The sequence below is a fragment of the Poecilia latipinna genome, unplaced genomic scaffold (assembly GCF_001443285.1).
Source record: "Poecilia latipinna isolate Pla-1442-1.1 unplaced genomic scaffold, P_latipinna-1.0 Scaffold264, whole genome shotgun sequence".
Classification (NCBI taxonomy): domain Eukaryota; kingdom Metazoa; phylum Chordata; class Actinopteri; order Cyprinodontiformes; family Poeciliidae; genus Poecilia; species Poecilia latipinna.
Window position 1 is genome coordinate 333,315 of NW_015112880.1, and position 17,082 is coordinate 350,396.

At 37.4% G+C, this 17,082-nt stretch overlaps 1 protein-coding gene across 7 annotated transcripts in view; it reads right to left on the minus strand.

The window, feature by feature from the left end:
• The window catches only part of tox2 (TOX high mobility group box family member 2), a 122,737-nt gene that overhangs the window by 65,540 nt on the left and 40,115 nt on the right, over positions 1-17,082 (minus strand). For 6 of the 7 annotated variants that reach the window (XM_015033327.1, XM_015033332.1, XM_015033331.1 and 3 more), the window contains exon 3: positions 546-605. In XM_015033327.1, coding sequence (XP_014888813.1) covers positions 546-605 — 60 coding nt within the window. Of the gene's footprint in view, positions 1-545; positions 606-5,888; positions 6,083-17,082 lie in introns of those variants that run through there. The other variant, XM_015033330.1, reaches the window with a different exon arrangement.

Here is a 17,082-nt window from a genome sequence, read left to right on the forward strand (position 1 = left end):
AACTGTTATTTCAAAAACTCAACAATAAATAACAATGAGGCGGATTTACAGACAAAGGGGGGGGGGGGGAGAATTTACATTTTTATTATATTTTTTCCTTAGTAAGAACTCTGTGAAAGTTGCTTTTGTTTGAAAAGCAGTGATGAGTCTGAAGCAATAAAATATATGCATTTGTCTAAATGTTTACATTCTTCAAAATCTTATGTATTGATGTGTTCCAACCAAAATTTTGGCTACTCCTTGCTTCATTTGACCTATGACATGAGATAAGTTAAAATTCTTAGGAGCCTTAGTTACATGTTTAAAATATGAGAGCCAGACAGTAAATGTTATTCCCCACCTACTTACTAATTGGTGAAGATGGAACATCTTTTATTGACACCATGTTGTGTTTTTTCCAACATGTTCTTAAAGGTACCTAAATATTTATCTAAAAACTTCATCTTCCAATTTTTTTTTTTTTTTTTACCACAAGATGATCCAAAATAGGAAATTTGCTAAAATTGATTATCAGGTTAAGTAGAAGTAAAGCAATATAAACTCACGTGGTTTGGAGGGAGGAACTCGTGGTTGTTTTCATTCATGTACATGTTTTCACCATCAAACTGAAAGAGAAAGAAAAAAAAAATTGTTCAAGAACATAAATTTCAGTCAGTCACTGGAAATACTAAACACCGTAACACCACAGCCAAATGTCTGCAAGTCCTCAGCTTATAGACCCCGATGCTCTGGTGGATGTCAGTAATTACAGTTCATTAGAGCCATGTATAATTAGGCCCTGCCAACGCTTGCGTAACTCACACTCTTCGTCTCTGCTTGCCCACAGCTTCAGTGTGTGCGTGTTTGCATAAAAACTCGCACACCTAACTGCTGTGATTCCCAGGGTGTCACAAGGCAACAAAGGGCCAGTGGAGTGATAATCACAACAGCGAAAGCTCAACGCTCACTGCTGCAGCATGCCGAGTCAGTGAGTCAGAAACTCGGCCAGTCACTTATTCTTGTAGGGAAGATCCATATTAAATCATGAAAATCTACAGTGTGTTTCTTTTGCTGCCTTATTAGCAGTTAGATATAATGATCACTACATGCTTATTAACAATTAAACTAGTAAGAACAGTAGTGATTGTATTTTTTACATCCAGCATCATACTTGCATCATCATTGCTACCATATGGGCTTCCGGATATGCACTACTTCAGTGGCAGACTCTGCAGACTCATAGAGTGACTTATGGGCAACACTTTTGTAAAGTATGTAAATAGCATTTGACAAGACGGTCAGTCAGGTTGGTGACCCAGATAGCGACTGTCTGTGATACCAGGCAGTCTGCTAGAACTTCTGGAACCTTCTTTTCCTTTTAGACAAATGTTTAAAGTAATCTCTGAACAGTAGGAGGGCGGGTTATTTTTTTTCCTAAAATTCTACTGCAAATGTATTAAATTTAAACCAGACATGAGTAAAATATTCCAATGCATATCAGTTGTACAACACACAAATCTGGTCTCAATAGAAGGCTGGCAAATGGTAAATTATTGATGATACAAAGGCATCAGAAATCAAGTAGGGGAAACAGCAAATGTGTGTGAAGGGTATGCTCCAGGCAGATAAAAACGAAACAAAATGTTTGGCCAATTTTCAAAATACCACCACACCGTTCCTTCAGTAAAACATGGTGGTGACGCCATCATGCTCTGGGGATGATTCCCTTCAAAAGGGACCGGAAATGGAAAGACAGAGATAAATACAGGACAATCCAGTTAAAATGAGGAAATAAAAACTTAAAGGCTGCACATGATTTGAGAATGATTTGGAGGTTCACTGTTCAGCAACATCCAAAACATCATCCAGAACTATGAGGGAGTGGTTTAGATAAAACATATGTGTTAGAATCAGTAGCGAGACATCTACAGCTGTCTCCCTAAAGCACTTCAGTAAGAAGTGGTTATGTAAAGTATTGACTCAGGAGGATGCTAAACGCAAATACCCACCACAGCTTTCATCAATTTATTAAAAAAAGTGAAACCCACATATTGTTTTATGCCACACTATAATTATGCACTACTTTATGTTGGCCTTATGCATAAAATGTCGTAAAATAATTTGACAATGTATGAATAACCCCAAAAGTCACTGTATATTTTTTTATTAAGCTATGGAAACTGTTAAATTATTTAGCTTGTGACCATAATTATTGCTTAAGTGGGAGGCATGAAATTAATAAATGTATCCAATCCATGACACAGATGATAGCGAGGCACAAACTGTTGCTTCTGTCAGCCATTCTAAACAGCTACCCAGCTGATGAGACACCATGCAGACTCAAAGAGGTGAGAAATGTCAGAGAAAAAAACAAAAAAAAGAGACAGTGTAGTTGTCTATTTCAAATCTTTGCAATTCCAAACTCAGGAATCCTATAATCTGAGAAAGGCAAGAATGTATTCTCAATTGTGAACTATTGCTTAAGTGGGAGGTGAAGTAGGTAAAGACAGTGCATGTATAGGGGGGGGGGGGGGGGGAAGGGGGAGAACAAATAATAGAGTTAGCAGGGATCATGAATAAGAGAAACCAAGGAGGGGAGGAAAACGGCTGTAACAGCAGCAGTGACGATAGAGCCTGTGGTTGTTCGAGCTGTAGAGTGATTAACACTGGGGTCAGAGCCAGAGACCGCAGCTTGAAAGAAACAGCCATTTAAACGCACACACACACGCACGCACGCGTGCCTGCGCACACACACGTTCAGAGACCTTTCCTGCCTCTCTGGCTGATACTGTTTGGTTGTAGCCCTTTATGAGAAAACAAAACACACCTCAAGACAGCTTGTAGAGGCTGAGATGAATGGCGCTACTGCAGGGTAAAATAACTGGATAGATATGTGCCTTCAGGAAGACATTTGTCAAGCTTTGTGCATGGACAGAAAACACAGGAAGAAAATCGTTTTTGTACAATTACCTTCATGTAATAAATGAACATGCAAAGATTTTCATGGATATATATATATATATATATATATATATATATATATACATTTTTTTTCTTCATTGTCTTCAGATCTTAATTTGTCTTGCATTTTTATGTCTACTTTGAAAATGACACAATCCCAACAGCTCCAGTAAAAATGGCAATTACTTTTAAAATGATGCATTTCAAAGCACAACACTGTCATTCAACCCCTGATGGAGCCGTTACTTTGAATGCAGTGATTTCTGTTTAACAGCACTATTAGTTACTAGAAGGACCAATCATTGTATTCTTCTATGGAAAGGAAAATGACTGTCTTTATGACTCCTGGCAAATGATTTTACATAATGCCCTAATGTGAAAAATGTGTTGGCGTCTTAGAAAAGGTTATTTTCACACCTGTGAACCAGATCTCGATTGGTAAAATAGGCTAAGCATGAAGCAATTAAACAGGGTGTCAAAGTTTAAGCTGGTTTTGCAGCAGTGCTTCTGCAGCACAAAGGGAGGGAGTCACAGAGGACAGACTAGTTAGAATAACAAACAACTTTTATATCAAGGGGAAAGGTAAAAATTATTATTTTCTGCCTATATGTGGTTCAAAAAAGGTTCAATTAATCTAAATGTTCTTTGCACATGCTGTGAAGGGGATGCAAGAGGTGATCTGAGCTAGGGATAGCCAACACCAACCTTAAAATGTCATCACAATATATTTTATGGTATTTACTTTAATTATGATAAAAGATACAATGAAAAGTACTTGGAATCCAGCACAGATTTTTTTGGGCAACAAATCTGTAACAGTGTAGAGTTTTGGCAGAAGAGGGCAGGTTTGGTCCTTAAGGGCCAATGTCCTGTATGCTTTAGATGTGTCCCATTCCAACACATCCGAATCAAATGACTGACTTGTCTCCTCGGTCTCATTGGTTCTTCAATTCTTTAGAAATAATTCATATCAATCAAAGAGAAATTAGTATATGCAGGATACTGCTTCTTGATAACTGGAACTGTCAAGTGAAGAAGTAAATGTCACTAACATTGTGATGAAATTATAAGTTAAAATCACCAAAAATACTTTGAAATGTAAACAACTATTTCTTGTAGGCTGCAAGGTGGAAGAGTTGTTCCCACTGTTGCCTTGCAGCACAAAGGTCATATATCACCCATGGCCGCTTATCCTGGATTCAGTGTCAGATGACATGGCACCAACTTCACCCAATGCAGATGGAGGGCAGAGAGTAAATGCAGCCTACTTATTTCTGTTGATGAAGCATCAAATGCCTAAAGTCCATGTCCTGTAACCATTCTAATAGAGGAAGATAAATGTTATTTTCGTGATTCGAAGGTAGTTGGTCACAAGGGAGTTAAAAAAAAAAAACTTACCGCAAAAAATAGAGGAGAAAAGTGGATCAACAATCTACAGCTAAAAACAGGCAGTGTGAAAACTAACAATGCGAGAGTTTGCAGCGCCAACTTCTAACAGGCAACGATCGCATCGTTTAAATTGTATTTTCAGATATTTTATTGGACAGTTACTTAGAAAGACAAGCATTCATATGTAAGTTAAGATATATTATTTTTACGCCCTAGCTTGGATGTCCTCAGAGTGCTGTAGTTAGCAGCTAGCTCAGTGCCGGAGAGAAAATACAATGTTTATTCAGTGGGACTTCCATGCTAAAAAAAAAAAAAAAAAGGTAAATAAATTATAACCTACCAGCCATACAGTCACAGTGAGCTGTGACTATTCCCCCATGCCTGGCCATGAACTAAATATAGTTCACGAATATATTCGTGGCCAGACAGAACATGAGGGTTTCTGTAGATCGCTGCTAATCGTTGACCCACATTGGACTTGAATCCAGCATCCTACAACGACTCAACATTAACATACAACTCCAGCATGAATTTGGGTTTACAGAAGTTAAATAAATTAATTACCGGGAGATCCAAGCTCATAGAAATAACATGTTAGTTTGTTGTTAGCGATAGCATTGCTATCAGACTAATTACTTAAAATAGCACAACTCACTACTCACCCGGCAGAAACAAGTGGACAGCCATTTAATGGTTCTTTTGATCCTAAATGTTTGCCCCAACCTAAAACTAAATGATTGCATTTCCAGGCTTTTGAAAACTTTATTCTCGCTCGTCGTTTAATATGAGGTCTGTAGCTCCAGATAGATAGTTATGTCCATCGCATCGATGCGATTATATGAGAAGTATTTTTTACCGAGATAACACGGATCATATCCTAAATATAAGCATATTTATTTCGAAATGCCTTGTCTGTTTCAGCCTATTTAGGGCTTTCTCGTACTCGTTGTGATCAATTTTGCTTTGTTTTGAACCGGAGAAATCCACTTCCGGACCTCCATCTGAATTTCGAGCGTCATCCGGGTCACGTTTCTGCAACCCAGCAATTGCAGACACGTGACGATTGATGGCTGATTTTTTTTTTTTTTTTTTTTTTTTCTCTAAACAAACAGTATACAAAGACTCGTTGAGGTACAAAGAACGATTGATGGCTCTATGGCCCCTGTGATTATGGCCCTCATCAAACTGACAATAGAAAACAAGCTTAGCAATCCTTATAGGGTCTGTTAACATAATCAAACAGAGGCTATTGTTAGTTTTGCAGGATGACTAATTGTCCAACTCCAGTTGGACAACTGTAAATGCGCATGTTAGAAAATGCACATTTACAGTTAAATGGAAGTAAAAGTTAGATTATTTAAAGTTAGAAGATGTGTATGTGAACAGACGAAGACCCCACAAATTTTCATTAAGAGAATAACACTGACAAAAGAGGTGTCAATTTTCCATCCTCTGTACATGTTGAAGAATGATGACTTGACCATCATGGTACTGGGATACATTTCTCATGTTCCTACTACATTAAGTGATTATTGACTACTTATAAGACATTAACATGCCTGAAGATATGTTGCCTTATACCAGGGGTGCCTAAAGTTGGTCCTCGAGGACCGGCATCCTGCATGTTTAAGTTCTCTCCCTGGTTTAGCACACCTGTATCAAATGATGGGTCATTAGAAGACCTAAAGAGAACATTGACTTGCTGAGGAGGTTGTTACTACCACTAGGGAGAGAACTAAAACATGCAGGATGCCAGCCCTCGAGGACCAACTTTGGGAAAACGTTCCTTATACTGAAGAGGAAATGCCCCTGACATGGGTATTACATAACAACAATGACCCCAAGCGTACCGGTAAGCAAGCAGCATATTGGCTCCAAACAAACAAAATTGGTCAGTTAAATCCCCAGCCTTTGATCCACAATAAGACATACAAGGGTGAGGCAAAACCAAGAGAACCAGAAAAATCATGCAATATTGTCCAAACATCCTGGACAGGAAAACAAGTTGGAAGTTGGTCAACTTCATGTAAAACAGATGTAAAGAAGTTCTCAGAACGAGTTATCCAGAAATGACTAGCTCAGTGATTCACAGGAAAGCTAAATCTTTAATCATCAGTCTGTTTGTACAGCTAATTTATTCCTTGTTCATCTTTTTTTTTTTCCAGAATGACATTTTTCCCATGTTTTGGAAAAAAAAAAACATGTATTGAATGCATTTAAAAACAATAAAACTTATATAGATTTTGATTTTTACTCAGCATTATTTATTCACAGTCTGATTGCTTTAACCTTTCTTTGTTAGCTAAAAATCTGCTGGAAAATAAACCAACACAGTAAACAACTGCTTTACAATTATTATTTGTCTCAACCGATAAGGGAAGCTGATTAATAGGTTCACTAAAGTTTTATATTCTACGTAAGCAAAAACTGGAATTTTTTTGTGATATTTATTAATGAACTTTATTCAAGTGTACACTTGAATAAGGCATACTTCTCTTGAATTTCTACATAGTTTTATCTATTAGTGATATTGCTAACATCTGATCCTGAATTCTCATGTAAACCCTTTGGGGTCATTTAATAACATGGGAAACAACTAAATTATAAAGAGATATGTGATGGAAAGAGAATTTAGGGCATTAATAAGAAAAAAAATGTTAAAATAGGGGAAGAGTAAAAACTTCAAAGTTTAAGTTCTGTTAATATGTAGCTCTTTCACCACAAGTCACAGTGTGTTCAGTGTGAGTATACAGGCAGACCTTTGACATATAAAAAAGAAAGGTTCATAAGAGAAGAGAAAGCATGTTGTGTCTCTCCATGTTTGCCTTCCTGAGGGTTTGAGGTCATTAATCATGGTCAAATCTACAGCAAAACAATTCAGCAAAGGAAAACAGATATGGGGGAGGGGCGGGTTTGGTGAAGGGGGAGGCGAAGGAGAGCTGAGAAGGGGTGAGATGAAGGAGAGTGAAAGACAGTGAGGAGTTTTGAAATGGATTGCAGCCTGGAAACAAAAAGGTGGAAAGAAGGTCTGAGGAGCTGATGCAGTTGACACCAGATAGGTTTAGTGTGGCAAAAGCCCAAATAGAGAGAGGAAGAAATTCAGTAAAGGGAGAACAGGAGCAACAAAATGAAGTCGAAGAACTGCTACAAATATCTTTTCGTCAAGCCAAACCAATGTCAGTTTGATACAGGAAGTAAAGAGAGTCACTGAGGTTATAGAACAGTTGACTAGATCATATCAGATATATAGAGCTCTCCATGCTTTCACTGAGACTCACACTTTCAGATTATTACGCCTTCTCAGTGTACTCAAACCAATCTGAGAAATATTTTGGAAATGACATTTTGTTTTCAAAACGTGCTCCACTGGGTGATTTTTTTTTTTTTTTCTACTCAGTGCACAGGAAACATCTGAAATCGGTTTAAATTCCTAATGTAAGTCACCTGGATATACAAGTGTAGCATGCATCTTTTATGTCAATAGTTTAATATTTAAAATACAATAATAAAACATTGCTATAAATTAGCTCTTCTAATTATGCCAATAATATTGTCACTATTTTAGATAAGGTAATGATCTATTTATCTTCCAGTTTTACCCTTGTCGTCTGGTCTGAGTGATGATGTAGTGAGTAATGTTTGTTGCAACATTGAGTCAGAAGAACCATATTTTATCTCTCCCTGTACTTTATGTAAATGCCTGAAAAGACAAAGCTCCACATGACTTGACTTTGAAAATATTCAAAAATTCAGCTTGGATATGCTTGTATGAACAACATTTATGTATTAATCATTGATGGAAAACTTGAGCTAGTGAAGCAAGCCAAACTACAATATAACCACCACTGTGTTTAAATAAGCTTATTGTAATGAAATGCTAACTTTCATTTCTAAACCACTTTTAAATTAAACTAAGACTTTGTTAGAGTGACAATCTTGTCCACTAAACAATAGTTTGTCCTAGTACTCACATGTTTATCCAAAAAGTACATTTTGGACAGCAGTGACTTTCCTCTTATAAGGCCATCGTTGTTGTGCACAGCATAGCTGCTATACTTGTGTTGTTATATAATGTCTAAAGCATGTGCTGTGGATTTTAAACTTCCACAGTTCAAAATTCTTTAGAAAAAACACAATCCTCCCCCACCTCTGATTATAATCTTCAATGTCTAATTTCAAATAAAGATCTCTGCTTTTCACACATTTTTTTTACTTCCCTCAGACTTTTTCCAACCAAAACAGCAATTAGTTTGTTACGTGTTGTCTTGTTTGTTCAATTGGCCTTCCTTTGCTTCCATTTTTAAGTCTAATTAAGTTTTGTCTTATAATGCTGAGCAGTGTGCACAATTTTAAAGAGAACCAACACTAACCATGTAAATTAGGCTTTTTTCTTTCTTTTTTTGGTTGTGTACTAAGTGTTCTCCGCATTTTTGTGATTGTGTGTTCAAAGGACTGACTTTACGAAGTCAAATATTTTTCCCATATTTATGAGCCTGGAATGGATCCCAAAACAATTAAATCCAAAAACACCATGACATAAACATAAAATGGAAGCATAACTCAAAACGTTTTAAACCCCCACAGACTGTCTTGATTATTTAACATTCCTTCCTTAAAACGTTGTACCATGACAACTTGCTGTAGGACCTCTGTGTATGTGCTGACTAAATTCCACTTAATTTGATCAGATAAAGCGGTACTGGAAATGTTTTTATTGGCATGCTAAATTTGTTTTGTATAAACATGCCATTTTATCAAGAAACTAAATAAAATCAGTTATGTACAAATAAGGCAACTTATTTTATGCATCTTTTGAACCAATGCAAAAAAGAAAATGAAAATATTTGGTGTTTGCTGGATATCACTGCTTCTCTTTAATCCGTGGAGGCTTAATGTTGGAACTGACCTCGATGAATATGCCATCCATCCAAAGTAGATTGGATGGGTTGGGTTAATGCCTAATTGACTCAGAAAAGTCATGTTCATATCAATTTTTGACCAAATCTATGATCTAACAGAGCACAAGTTTGCTTTGCATTCTGTGCCGTAGTGCCGCTAACGGTACTGATTTGGAGAAGAGGATTTTCTCATAAGGTTGATGTGAATCCAGCTGTTTTTTTGCTGTATGAGCTGACTTCCAAATCACGGAGCTGGAAGCTGCGGCTGGGGATGTTTCAGATTTAAAGAAAGATGAGGCAGGAGAGGCGTGGAGAGGAGGACTTAAACCACCTCCTCAAATCTTTTTCATGGTAGCAGCCCGCCCCTCCCCGGCTTTTTCAGCCCACCGTAACTAATCGCATGTCAGTCAATGTGGCGATGGAAAGAGGCAGCAGTCAAAATACCTGTGTCAGGACTGTGGTCATTAGAGCATTCAATGACTCATAGACAGGCACACAGACAGAGAGAGCCAAACACACGCATACACATGCAAACAGACTGAAGCAAAGGACAGAGAGAGTGGGGGATGGTTCGCAATAAAGCAGATATGGTTTGCATGAGGGCATAAATTTGCTCCTGCATATGTAGTCTCCCTTTATGTGTTCCTAATATGCATACATGTTTGCATACTATATAACTACAGCTTGAGAATATGTTAAAAGATCTGGAGTTGTACATATTTCATTCTGGCCAATGCGTCTCTGTCATGCATCCTGAATAATAACACTCGCATACACACACACGCACACGCACACACACACACACACAATGTATTGATTCCACTGTGATAAAGATAACAAAGTTAGACCTTCCATAATATTTATTTTCCCATAACAGACCAAGTCTGCCACGCCCGGTCAAATAACTCCATGCAGATGAAATATGGTCTTCATTACCTTTAAACCTCAACACAGAAACTAGCGAGGGGAAACAGAATTGCCCTTCTTTCTCGACTGAAAGAGCACAAAATGAATTGGAGCAGCTATGATTTCTTTTTGCATTGCCATGACAAATGTACCAAAATGGAGTGAGGGAGGAAAAAAGAGAACGATAGTGACACATGAAAGAGACACGAAAGGGCATAGAAGACAAAGAACTAGATTATATATATATATATATATATATATATATATATATATATATATATATATATATATATATATGTGTGTGTGTGTGTGTATGCTTGACTTTGAGATCCAGGATGAGAAGAAATGAATTAAGGTGTTTAGTTGAGGATCATGTTAAATCACGCATTGGAATGAGTCCCAAAGGAAGTCTGTTCCCTCTCTGGCTTATGATGGGCTTAATTGCATCTATCAGGTTCTAGATATAACATTAATCTTGGGTTTATTGGTCAGCTTTATGGTCCTGTCAATCATGCAATCATGCTGAGAGGCTTTAAGAGGGAGACCGCTCTTCCAAACGGCACCTTAAAATAATGCATGCCAGATTACAAAGCAACAATGGCAGCAAGGGGTGAGAGGTAAAAGGGAAAACATGCACATATATTTAAAAATGTGTATCAGCAGGCCAAAAGAACATTGCGTCTGTGAGTGACTCAGTGATTCTGAGTTGTTTTGGTTTGATGCTGGACTGATCACTTTGCCTTTTTTTTTTTTTTTAATGCATGGTTCATTGGGCTAAAGGCACACACACTTCCCCCACCTCTGACCCCCAAAGCTCTTGGTAGGTGTAGGATTTCAGATGGCCACATAATCGCACCATTGTGCCCCTGTAAACACAATGAAAACAAAGCTCACACATTGCTGACATTCAACTCTGCTCACTCTGCCTAACCTTGACTTACAGCGCAGCTCAGGTGGAACATAGATATGGATATTCAAACAACACATAACATATGACAAGTAAGACAGCAAAGCATTTTTTTTAAATAAATCAACATGGACAAAAATATGTAAGAATATTTTAAATAAAGCTTATCATTAGAAACAAATGAGAGCTGTCCCGTACCCGACTTTTCTTTAGGTTGTGGTCCCTCCTGATTACTTAAACCAGCACACTTCTCATCACATGTGGGCCTGAGAACTCTGTCTGGTCGTTCCATTAAATCTATTAAATCCACTTGCATTATGGCATAGTGCTTATAGTGCACAATAGGAGCCTTTCAAGGGCAGTCCCCGAGGAAGCCAACAAAGAGGTCTTTTAGAGACAAGTAAACTAATTCATAAAAAGCCAAACATTTTTTTTTTTTCTGTAAGTGTGTGTACCTACTCCAACATACTCGCAATTTATAATTTTACAGAGCAAAAGATTGTTGGTGGAAATAGAGAGATACTTTGCTTCAACTGTATAGCAGTAGTCATTAGTGTTACGCACATATCCACACACACGCACATATATATATATAATATCAAAACATCCAAGCACCAGACATCCATCAATATCTTTTTTATGGTTAATTCAAATTGTCCAATTCTTTCAGAATGTGAGGATTAACAGTCGTTGGACATAGGCCAAAACTATATAGGAAGCATTTTCAGAAGTCATAGAACTGGTACAATAGCCAGGATCAGAAACTTCAGCATTTTGTTTTCACTCAAAATAAAGTTCACTTAAATGTGCTTAAAGTAACCTCATCAAAAATATTAATGAAAAACGTTTTCAAGAAATACAGCACATTTCAAACAAAACTGCATTCTTAATTTTATCTTTTCAAATCTCAGTCATTGTCTTGGTTCATCCTACTCAAGTGAAGGAAAGCTTTTACCCTTCGTGGTCTGTTTTCACCACAAAAAAACAACCTGGTAAGCATAAGTACAGTAATTTGAAAGAACATGATTCTTCACCAGAAGGAACAGAGAAAAAAAAATCTCTCTTTCTGCATTTGAAAACTCAACATGTATTTAAATCTAAATGCAGCAACCAAGCGCTGTCTTCGTCTGTCAGTGGGCCTCGAAATAATTTGCTGTTCTTTCATTCGCTGCCATGCTGACTTCACATCCAGCCTCTGCCACTAGCGTTCAGGCAGAATTTTCTATTACCAATCTAATTGCACATTCCACCCTGACAAGAGCTCATTAAACCTTAATTATACACATGTTGTTTTCTACAAACATCTCCATTTGGGTCTCTCTGCCTTGTAATTGTTCAGCAGGGACAAGCAGTTGAGATTTTTTGCAGACTGAGACTGGAAAAAGAGAGTTAAAGAGGGAAGGAGTGAGAGAAAGAAGGAAGAAAAAGGAAAAAAAAATACCAGAGAGAAAGAGAGGAGTGTCTGGAAGTAGGTCATACCTCTCCATAAACAAGGCATGGTTTCTAAAATAATATACCCATCCAGTGGAAGTAATGCCAAACAACTGAGTGAATGTGGAGCTCATGTAATATTTACAGAGCACTAATACATAGATGGCAGGTCTTTTTCTCAGCCCCTCCACCCTCCAGCCTCACCATCTTATTCCAAAGTCAGAGGTTTTTCTTCTTGTTTTTCATCTGCTTTTGCCATTTGAATTTCAGAGAAAGACAACTACACTCATACATCAAGCAGGGAGGGGTGCTGGTAAGTGTTAAGATGTTGAGTTTCCCTTGCTTCCCTTCTCACTTGTTTGCCGCCCCTCTGCACCAACCACTGCACACCTCACTGTTTCCTCCACATTGGCTATGGCTCTCATGTTTTACACACATTTGTTACATTTTAAAGAGAGGAGAGTGTAGGTCTTTATCCAGACACTATGCAGCATGAGCACTGGTATAATATGGTGTGGAAGCTGTGATTTAAAAAAAGAAAAAAATACTTCATTAAACTCCAGCAGGTGCTGGGAGGACGGCAACTAGTGTTGTCCATGGGTTCGGACTGTTCGCATTCAGCCTGAGTATTTCTACAAGGAGTATAGACTTTGTCAATATTGTTGGAGATGAAAATTAAAAGGATTCGCATTAAACTAAAAAGTTACATGTGCATCAGTTTGAACAGAGTGACTTCGCTTCTTATATTATAATACTTCAAAAGCTGACTATGAACATGACTATGACTATGATCTGGGAAAACATGCAGGCACCTCTTTTGTAGAGCTGTTCTAATCAGGCTTTTCTTAGCCGGCACCGACATCTAGTTTTATTTGAGGTTTGATTCAAAAAGAGAGGTAGTGGTTTTAAATTCAAAAGACAATAAAGGAAAATAAAATGTATGCTCATTTATGAAGCAAGGGGTGAAGTGGAAGATCCCACTGCAGATAGCAAGCAACAGGCAGCCTATTGAAAATACATTTTTTATTAAAAATTAGGAAAATCAAAAACTTAAGCTGCCCTGCGACAGACTGGCGACCTGTCCAGGATGTACCCCGCCTCTCGCCCGGAACGTTAGCTGGAGATGGGCACCAGCACCCCTCCCGACCCCACTGAGGGACAAGGGTGTTCAGAAAATGGATGGATGGATGAAAAACTTAAGCTCAGGAAAAAATAAATAAATAAATAAATAAATAAATCGCAGCAGGAACACAAGATGTTGGTAGCAACAGGAGAATTTGGCCAAGACCTCACTACCTGAGATAAGTTTAGGATGGAGAAATGATTAGTAATCAAGGAACATGTGGTTAATTAGTAACCAGCTGTAAAGGGGCAGCTGTGAGGAAAGGCAAATCAATGAAGCTGAACTGAGAAAAAAAATGATACACTTGGGAAAAAACAAGAAATAATTAAGATTCAATGTAAAATGTGACAAAGAATCACAGAAAAAGGAGCACAAGGAGAACAAAGACTTCAAGTAAAAATAAATGTTCAAAATAAAACAAACTTAGGTGTAGAGAGAACTGGAACTGAAGATTGCAGCTCAGTAAAGAGCTTACAAACATATCTAACACCACAGTGCAGAACAAAAACACAAGGAATCCAAAAACCACGGAATGAACTAAATTTGGAAAACAAGAGACAACCAAACAAAAAAAAAACTTTCAAAAGTTATGATGATTTATGCATAAAGGCAAATCCCTGAGCTTTATCTCATTTTACTAAACCCCAAAAAGTTTTGTGAAATTCTGCTGGTACCTGTGAACCTGATCAATTGTGCAATTATTGTAGAAGTAATGCCTGTCATGTCTCCTACTCCTTTACCTCGCCTTTATGCAGCAACTATTCATTACTGACTGTGGAAATGAACTTGTCTCTTCAGGAATTCCATCTTTAAGCTTCCAAATTCCAAATTTCCAATTTACAGATTCAAGAATAATCATAATCCATGACTACATGGTTTACACTCACTGGTACCTTCTAAAAAGTAGGTGGTGACAATGTCCATAGTTTGGCAGATTTTACATAGAAGTTATTAGAAACAAGCAATATATATTCTGAATCTGAAATATGTCTATGTAAAAAAATACTATGTAGTAAGAAAGTGTAGCAATTCTTGAAATTTCAACATGCCGCCAATGCCATGATCACAAAATGGTGTTTATTAAAAGTAGCACTTTGAGCCTCTAGTTTGTGCTTTTGTCATGACAATGTGCTGTTTTGTTAACACTCCATAATTTGCTTCTCTTTTTCTCTCACTTTGCAAAGATTAGTGTGACTCTAAGACATTAATGTAGCCAAGCTTTTAGTTAGAAAAGAAGAGTTTGCCAAACTTCAAATGTGCTAGTTGGTACATTATTAAATTTGGTTGTATCAAAACAGATTCCTGTGGTGATGGTTATTGCCTAGATAGTAATAATAATAATAATAATAATAATAATAATAATAATGTCGTCTGGCAATACTTTGCTTTATTTATTTAGAATTCAAATAGCTTGTGATAAAAAATGAAACAGTTTTTGTTAAACAATGTCATATCTGCAAAGGTCCCATTACAGTTCACATGTTACTGGTGAATTGTTGGCTGCGTGTTCAATAGTGTGATAATATATCTGTCCAAACACAAAGTTTAAATCTTCTGTAATTATTTAAAATCTGCAGCCAAATAAATCTGATTTCTCTGCAGAATTTACATCCATCACAGCTAAAAACTCAGACGCGTATATCAGCTATCAGCTTTTGGTGGCATGAAATGAGATGTCATTGCTAAAACTGCGCCATGTCACTGCCACTTAACACCCAAAAAGAAATAAGTGTCCACGCTGAGCATCTCAGTCATCACTGGGGACCTTCTCAGCCTGTCACTGGTGACACATACTGCATGCATCATTGATACCCATCCAGCAGCTGGAAATAAATAGGCTGTTGTCAGATCCTCCCTGCTCCGAAACATGTAATATTACAATTATTAATAGTATTTTTATACAATGCACAGTTGTCTTCCCAAATTTCTTTCCAGTGGGCTGGTTAAAATATTCCAGTTTTAGCACAGATGCAGTGAACATCAGTCAATTCCCACTAACATCAAACACAAAAGCTCTACAGAATGACGCGAGTCACGTTAGGGTAAACAAACATGACATATTAAACAAGAAAATGAGTTGCTCTTAATACTCCTCCATATTAAATCAGGAAAACACTAATTAGAACAACCTGCGCCTGATCCCGACTGATTCACCCCTGCTCTCAGGCTCTTTTTGTGAGTGTGTGTTTGTGTCTGTCACATTCTTCTCCTTCTGCCGCCTTAATAGGCACTGTCTTAGATACCGCTACAGAATAGCGCTCATGCAATATTAATATCACACCAAAATATGGAAGCTCAAGCCCCCTCTCCGACTCTGACTCCCTACATAATTGACTATGCAAGGCTCCAAATCAGCTTGGAGAAAGAGAAAAAGACATGGAGAGAGACAAAGCAGCATGGATAGAGAGAGAGAGATGTAAAAAAAAAAAAAAACAAAACAGTTCTGAAACGATGCTGTCATCTTTGTGTTCCAGCAGATTTTGAACCTTCACCCTTCTGTGCTACAGTCAAGGCAGGAGAACTAAACAACAACAGGAACAGCTAGAGAAGCAGTTCAAACAATTTGGTTTCCTACAAAGAATCCACAATCAGGTAACGTAAAATCCTCCCTCCCCCATCAGGGATGTTTAATAATTAGTTTCATCACCTCAGACGCCCCATTGCATCATCTGGAGTTTAAACCAACTTTGTGTTGAGACTTTACCATTTAAAACTCTTGTGCTTCTGTGATTAAGAAAGAATCCAAACACTTGCACAGACCATATATGGTGCTATGACACCTTCCTAACTCTGCAAAGTTGAATTACTTTTAATTCAACTTTGCAAATAAATGTGCAAATTAATGTGCTTTGTATCTACAGTGCCCAAAAAGCGTGAACATCTCTTGATGTGTCACCGGCTACACAAATTGCAACCACTTTCCACAATGTATTTATTTAATTACTATGACAATTCAAAGCAATGTAGTACAAAATTACAAACTGATGCTGAGTGATGCCCATCTCCACTGTGCAACATGGCAGAGGCAGCATCATGCTGTGGGAATGCGCTTCTTCTGGAAAGTCAAAATGAGCTTTTCGAAGTTGATGAGATTCACAAAAGACTTAAGATTGCTGAAGTGATTTAACTTCTAGCAGGACAATGTCCCACTCATACAGCCAGAGATACAATGGGGGGATTTATATCCACACATTTATTTGTTAAAATGACTCAGTCAAAGTCCAGGTCTTAATATTTGCTGAGGCCTAAAAAAATCCTAATCTACCCAATCTACCCAAACTTCAATTAGTTTGCAAAGAAGAATGTGCAAACATTTATGTCATTATTTCAAAACTGTTAGTTTAGTTGTGCTTGGACTTACATATTTTTACATTATAATAATATTTCATGGAGTAAGAATAAGTTTGAAGAGTAAAAATCACTAAATGTAGTAGATGTTTTTTACTGAATAAAACTAAAAATTATAACAGGCTTATTAAACAGTCAAG